Source organism: Aythya fuligula, chromosome Z (genome assembly GCF_009819795.1).
Source record: "Aythya fuligula isolate bAytFul2 chromosome Z, bAytFul2.pri, whole genome shotgun sequence".
Taxonomy (NCBI): Eukaryota; Metazoa; Chordata; class Aves; order Anseriformes; family Anatidae; genus Aythya; species Aythya fuligula.
In genome coordinates, this window is record NC_045593.1 from 77,878,052 (window position 1) to 77,885,639 (window position 7,588).

General features: G+C 45.0%; 1 protein-coding gene across 1 annotated transcript; it reads right to left on the bottom strand.

The window, feature by feature from the left end:
- Positions 1-1,132: 1,132 nt before the first annotated feature.
- On the bottom strand, positions 1,133-2,912 carry RPS23 (ribosomal protein S23). Its single transcript, XM_032205847.1, has 4 exons — positions 2,854-2,912; positions 2,455-2,614; positions 1,697-1,817; positions 1,133-1,331 (listed from the first exon to the last, which is right to left on the bottom strand). The coding sequence occupies exons 1-4, from the start codon at positions 2,855-2,857 to the stop codon at positions 1,185-1,187; spliced, it is 432 nt and encodes a 143-aa protein (XP_032061738.1). The 5' UTR covers positions 2,858-2,912; the 3' UTR covers positions 1,133-1,184.
- Between the last annotated feature and the right edge of the window lie 4,676 nt (positions 2,913-7,588).

Consider the following 7,588-nt stretch of genomic DNA (forward strand, 5'->3'; position numbering starts at 1 on the left):
ATATAAGTAACTGATGTTATATAAAAAAGGCCTCGAAAAAAGTTACCAGAGACCCCAACTATTGAGAGTTGCAGGAAAAAGTACAATTATCCTGTTTTCCTAAAGCACAATTGATCTTTCTTTGTAGAGATCAGTGATATTTTATAAAATAGGAATTTCCCCTCAGGAAAAAAAGTGCTAAATGACTGGTAAAAGGACACAGTAGCTCCAGCAAAGACATAGGGAAATCTAATCTTGCTGCTGTTGTAAAGTTGTTTTTTTTTTTTGTGTCAGAAGACTCCATCTTCTATTTGTAGTTGCTCTACTGACACCAAATGAGAAACTCTCTCTCCTAAACGTTTTAAAACCCACAATCTAGGTGCTGACCTAGACCAGGGGAAACAGGAAACGTTTTACTTTGTCATGCAGCAAACTCCTTACCTGCCAACCCTTGTCACTGCAGAAGCCATCCCGAATGGCCAGCACTTGCCCCGTGATCCAGCCTCGTTAGAATTTGCATGGCCATGACACCGAAGGCGCTCACCCACCACCACACATCAGATCTGGGCTCAGGCAGGGGGTTCAGAATTTCTCTGACACCGCTGGAAACCACGGCTGGCACACACAGCCTTCGCCTGGCACGTGTGCACTCACCAGCTCTGTGCTGGACCACGTGTGCCAGGACCACACACCACTCGCCTTTTTGATTGTCATAGTCAGACCCAAGCTTCAGGATTTTTATGGTTCTGCACAAGCAGCAGCTTTAACTCATTTTTATTTAATGGGGCCACCTTCGTGGCAGCCTTAGAAAGGGACAAAGGCCTCAGAGGCGTCTATCAACCCACCCTGACAGCAGGACAGCTGCTGCTCTGGTCGTTCAGCTCAAGAAGCCTTCATGAAGGTGCTAGCAATTGGGGGTGGTCCACAGAGCCCCAACCACACTTTCACGCTATGAAGTAAATCTCTGAAGTTCTTGGCGAAGAGCTGTCTCAGCTCTCCCAAACTAGAGTAAATTTGGAAGTGCAAGTGGTCATTAAGCTCACCCTCCTGGTCATAAAGATGCTCTGGCTTCCTTGTCATTTAACAGCAAAGCATTTATTACTTGCAAATATCACACAAAAAAATTGTAAATCTTAAATAACAAGCACAGAAGTTTTTCCAATCAAAAAAATTTATTGTTATTCTTGGCAAGTTAAATCTCAAGTTTATGATCTGGGTCTCTCTTTCTTGCCCTTGTACAAGGCCAGAAGAGAAACGTTGGCTACTTTGACAACCTTGAAGCGAACTCCAGGAATGTCACCAACAGCGTGACCCTTCCGACCGAAACCAGCAACCAGCACTTCATCGTTTTCCTGCAATGAAAAACCATGCGGTTACAAAGCTAGAAGCACTAAGCCTGCGCATGCGCCTGAGCTAACGTGCATTAAAACTTCAGCCACAGCAAAGACTTTGTAAGTAAAGGCTGGAAATACTGAAGGCTATCTGTAGGTAGACAGACTATTATCACCTTCAGTATTTTTCAGTATTTTGCTAACAGATTAGCGAAGTAGATTGCAGACTGGAAGTACAAAAACATTTCTGGTGTTTGTCTCCCTCTGCAGCTACATTAATATAGTTCAGAACGACATGAATCCTTGCCTCACCATCCCCTGTATCCATCAATTATGTGCTTTTCTGGTACACAACTTTACAGGTTAGATTCTTGAGAACTGCTCACCTCAATGAAGTTCAGGCAACCATCGTTAGGAACGAAGGCTGTGATTTTTTTGCCATTCTTGATCAGTTGGACTCTTACGCATTTCCTGATGGCAGAGTTGGGCTGTTTAGCTTCTACTCCACTGAAATGGAAGCACATGAAAACACAGTGAAATTTATGACCATCAGATACAAGTTACACCATGAAATTCATGTATTGCTTTGTATTAAGTTCAAGCTGCATTTCACAGCAAAAAGCTTTTAACGGTCTGCTTAGAGGTGTAAAATACCTAAAAGCTTAATTAGCTCCTAAGTTGAGTAAAAAATCGATCTCCTAGAAATATCAGCAAATGAAAATATAGAAAGGAGAACGACCTTTTAGTGCTGGCAGCGTCCTAAGAAAGCTTACAGGTTAATAAAAAAAAAAAAAAACCTGAAGAGAAGTACGAGTGATGTCTGAGCCCTACTGACCATATCAAACAAGGCACGCACATACAATTTCCCTCTTGTAAAAAAAAAAAAATCAAGAAAACCCTAAATCAAATTATTTAGTTGATAACAGTTATACATAAGCAGAATATAATAAAAAAATGACGGGTGTACAAGAAAAGTATTTTTTTAGCACCGATTATCACTCAGAAAAATGAAGCACGTTTTCAACATGGCGCATAGAAGCAATAGACTGAAATTTGGCGTCCGAAAGGCAGCAAAAACCCGTAAAATGTACGAAATGCAGCACGCGGGAGCCAGTTCCCCCCCCACACCCCGAAAAACACCCACACTTTCTCCAGGACGATGCCCTTGGCGTGCGAGGCGCCGCCGAAGGGGTTGGCCTTCAGCGCCGTGCCCAAGTGCGCCTTCTTGTACTGCTTGTCGTGCCACTTCTGGTCGCGGCGGTGGCTGCGCAGCTTCCTGGCGGTGCGGAGCCCGCGGCACTTCCCTGCGGAACGACACCGGCCGGGGTTCAGGGAGGCGGCGGGGCCGCGCCGCTCCCGGCCCCACGCCACGCCAAATGGCGGCGCCGCCGCCGCTCAACCCCGGCTCTCAGCGAGCTGCGAGCCCGCAGGGCAGCGCAGGGGGAGCCCCGCAGGCTGTCCCCGTCCTCCCCTGGCCGCCTCGGCCGCCTCCGCCGCCTCCCCCCGGCCCCCCGCGGCCTAGCTCCGGCCCCGCCGCGCTCACCCATCCTGCCCCCGCCGCTGCCGAGCGCAAAAGGAAGCGGCCGCCTCGCGCCGCGCCGCCTACACCCACCCGCAAGGCCCCCGCGGGCTGCCCGCGCCGCGCCTGACTGCGCGGAGGCTAACCGGCGCCCGGCAGCGCTGGGGCAGCCGCGTGTGGGGGCCTGGCGGCGGGGAGAGGCGGGCTGCCCCCGCCTGGCCGCGCCGCGTCATGGCGGCCTGAGGGGAGGGGGAGGAGGGGGGGGAGTAGGGGGGGGGAGGTGGAAATAAAGGGTTTTAAGGTGAAAATGGCCGAAATGAGGCCTCCGGAAAGCACCCGCCGCCTCCTCACGCGTCCCGTCTTCCCAAATTCAAAGCTCCAGACCTTTGTGGGGATTTTGGCTGGAGATTTGATGCGGACGGGTGGTGGTTAGACCCCAGTGCCCTTCACTAACACGACCCGTGCTTATAACTACAACCCAAAATGTCTATTGTTCCGTCTCCTTTTGCATTCATTCTTCACAGAATTAAAAAAAAAAAAAAAAAAAAAAAACTGCAACCAAATGTTGCAACGGTTTCAGGGGTGAACACGCTACCATTAAAAAAAAAAAAAGGCAACAATTAGAAAATGCAGTTCTGGCTTGGAGAGTGCAGCCCAGATTTGGTAGCTGTAAGAACAGGGAAATAAAAGTTGCAAAAATGGTACAGACTCGCTTTACAATCCTGAAAGTGTTAGCAGTGTTAATATGTGAAAGCTGACTAGAAAGGAAATTGATGAATAAATAAAATGAATATGAGGAACCAAACTGGTGCTTGGTGTACAAATATTCACTAACATGTTAAGAGCTCCAAAAGATGCAGTTTCAGATGATAACTCCATAGGTTTTGCCCTTTCTTTTAAACCTTTTGTAGACCTGTGGGATAGTTTTGGTCATTTGGCCACATATCTTCAAACAGTTTGATCCAAAGATAAGTGCTCAGGTTTATTTTGTGGCATCTGTCGAGAAAATGTTTGTGCAGGTGTGGTTAGTGGTATGCAGAATATATATTTGTATGTAAAAAGCATTCATTGTGAAACAGGCATCCAAAAATAATCAGGTTACAGCATCCATGAGTACGCTGGCTTGCTTGCTGTTATCATCCACGTGGCTTGGGCTGGCATCTCTCCAGCACCTCAGGCTTGCTGTTCCACACACCTCTCTGAGGCTTGGAGCTCCGTCATCAACCTGTTCTCCAGAGATCTTCATGGGGAACCCAAGCTCGCAGGGGTCACTACAACTTTTGTCGCCCCCCCACACCAGTGCTGCTGGTTTGGGCTTGGAGCCCAGCATCTTGTGGCTCTGCCACATCAGTGGCAACAAGTTCACAAATGACTGCTGGGCGTCAAACGAACAAAACAGGCACTCAGTGCCACTGTGACATTGCTGGGAGAGTGGGGTAGTGCAGATTTCGGGACCTCCTTTCACTGTGATAGATCATCGTTGTAACAGGCTGAGCTTTTTGCTGCTCTCCATCCCCAGAGAACAACTGCAGCAGGGACACGGCTCTATATGGAGATTTCCTGGGGTAGGGTGGGATCCCTTGAAGGGTGATAGGAGTAGAAGGGAGGCCAGAAGAGGTCTGTGTGGTAACACGATTCATTTTTTTTCAGCATCACAGCCTGAGCCTGTGTGGTATAGATGAAGGGTGAAAAGCCTGTGGGCAAATTATATGGCCTGAGAGGTTATTTTGCTGGATCTGAGACAAGCTTTTTCTATGTATTGAAACTGGTTTTATGTCCATACTTACACTGCATTTCAGGGGTCAGTCTGTTGTGACTATGCTTGAGCCAGAGGTTAAGATTGCATGTCTCTAAGTAAAAAACCTGGAATCATGTAAGTGCTGGTATCTCGTACAGGGACTTATACCTCGTGCTTCATTTGAGGCATATTACTTGTCCTGGTTTCAGTTAGCACAGAATTAATTTTCTTCCTAGTAGCTGGTGGAATGCTGTGTTTTGGCTTAGAATGAGAAGAGTGCTGATAACACCCCGATGCTTTAATTGTTGCAGAGCAGTGCTTATACTAAGCCAAGGACATCTCAGCCTTTGCTCTGTCCTGCCAACGGGCAGGCTGGGGGGTGCAGTAAGAGCTGGGAGGGGACAGACCCAGGACAGGTGACCCAAACTAGCCAAAGGGGTATTCCATACCATCTGACGTCATGCTAAACAATATATAGGGGTGGCTAGCCGGGGGGAGGGGGCCGGACTGCTCGGGGTTAGGCTGGGCATCGGTCAGCGGGTGGTGAGCAATTGCATTGTGCATCACTTGTTTGTACATACTATTATTACTTTCGTATTATCACCATTGTATCATCATTATTATTATTATTATTATTATTTTCCTGTCTTATTAAACTGTCTTTATCTCAACTCACGGGCTTCACTTTCCATTTCTCTCCCCCGTCCCAGAGAGGGAGGGGGGAGGGTGAGCGAACGGCTGCGTGGTGTTTAGCTGCCAGCCGGGTTAAACCACGACATTACTGTAAAAAGATGCTCTGTTCACGGTGACCTAATATGTCATCCGAAGGTAAACTGTGTTGAAAATAAATTGTGTCATTGTCAGCCTGAGGAGATGCTCTCCAAAGAGATAAATTATCCTAGTTTAAAATTATGTCTGTGGTCCCATTCATTGCATGCAAACTCAGTGCCTACACCATCACTGCTGCATCAGGCAGAGCAGCTGTCATCTCCAGGCCTCCATCAACATTTATGTAATCATCCTCTTTGACAGAGGGCTTTGCTGGACTGTGGTGACACATCTGGGGATGTGTGGAAAGCCGGGAATACCGATTGGTTTACCTGTCAGTCTCTGAGATTCTTTCCTTCATGAACCTCACAAAACCGTGAACCCTTGCACCGAATATAATTGCCAGCTGCTTTCTTAACTACCTGTTCTGTAAGTTAGATAAAAAAAAAAAAAAAAAAAAAAAAAAAGCCAGGTAAAAACAAAATCAACCCCCCCCAAAAACAAACAAACAAAAAAACAAGCAAGCAAACAAATAAGCAAAAAACCAAAACACAGTGAGATCTCCTCCTCTGTCGTCTCCTTGGGTGATGCACGTTTTGCAGCAGAAATGTTTGAACTACCATCATGCTAAGCAATTAACCAAATGATAGGTGTTCCATCATCACAGGGCAGGCTTTGCATGGAGAGTAATCCCCAGCAGAAGCATAGTGCCAGATGGGGAAATTGTGATGATAAACAGCAGCTTAATCTTTCTTGAAATATTAGCCACTTTCAGCCTGCTGTAGCTCGTCTTGGAAGGTGTAAACAGAACTGTGAACTTCTTGTTGGCTTTGTCCTGTGGGAAGTTCGCTGGATGCATTTGTGGTGTTGAATGTAAACTTGTGTGTTCCATAAAACAGAATTTGGTCTTTGCCCGTGATCCTTTGTTCACTCTGTCAGCTGTGTAGGTAGCTGAAGTGTAAGGTGTGGCTAATCAGGCTTTGCTGGCATGTTTGATTTCAACATAAAGCAGGCATATGGACACAGTGATTTGTCAAACAAATCACATGAGCTCATCTAATCATGTCCTTGTTAAGACTGCTGCATACAAGGCTCCAATTGTAAAGGTTTCTTTGTAAACTGTGTAGAAATGTCATTGCAGAGTTGGATGTTTCATCATAATTCTTCACCCAGATGAAGTGAGTGCTCATGATGACTTCTTTGCTTTCAGTAAATCTCGGTGCTTTTTAGATACCACATATGTCTATTTATTCTTGAAGCTCAGAAAAACATTTTTAAGAATTGCTTAATATTATCAGCAAATGCCAAGAAGTAAGGAAAGACTTTTATTTGTGTTCTTTGCTTCTACTAGTATTTCAGGTGATGACTGCTGGTTAGTGAATTACTGTCAGCATGTACCAATACTACATAGTGAGGAAGTCAGCATATTTGCACTGATTTATATTGGTTTAATCTATGTTAGTAGTTTGGCATTTTATGTTCTCTTGGTTGTCTGCAAAAAAAAATTATTTCTGAGCAAATTAACATCTACCTCTTCATGAGACAGTGGACTGAAAAAACACTTTCCCTCTAAAATAGGTAGCACCATGGAGTATACAAGTGGAAAGTACAATTAAAGATACATTTGTTCACATGGACCACAGAACATTTTCTTGGATTCAGCTTGTGCTGACTTAGTTTAGCTAGGGTCTGTTAAATGTTGTTAAAACTACTTTCTCTCCCTTTCTCTGCCCTCAAAGGACATGACACTTGTTCATACGTGCCATAAACGGTTTGGATTTCTGCCTTTTCCTTTCTTAGTTTGTGCTCCCATTAGCAGCACATGTTAAATCTCAAGGCAGAATGAGGAAGACTCTCTGTGCCTTATTTATTTTTAACTTATTTAGAAGGAAATATAGATCAGGATTACTAAAAAAATAGTATGTCAGTGATGTTACTGGCTCACAAGTTTTTAGAAAGATGTGTGGCACTTTTGCCTCCTTCCAGGATTTCCTAAATTTCTGACCTATGTCTCTATATCAGTGAAATTAGTTTACATTTATCATCATACATTTATGATGTTTCACAGAAAAAATAAATAAATAATATTTTCAGCTGGTACTAGTTTTTTTTTTTGCTGTGCTCCATCTCATTTTTCAAGCTGGGATTCTCACATAAGTATCCGGGTTCATCCTTAAATTGGATAGAAGCAGCACTACTGAGGACAAGCTGTTGAGAGATTTTTAAGATTAATGAATACTCTCTGTATCACTG

Bases quoted from the DNA above. Each gene is read 5' to 3' on its own strand.
- RPS23 (XM_032205847.1), bottom strand. The intron at 1,818-2,454 runs GTGGGTGTTTTT...CTTCCATTTCAG, and splicing joins GGCATCGTCCTGGAGAAAGT to TGGAGTAGAAGCTAAACAGC. The intron at 1,332-1,696 runs GTGAGCAGTTCT...TTTTCATTGCAG, and splicing joins GTTGCCTGAACTTCATTGAG to GAAAACGATGAAGTGCTGGT.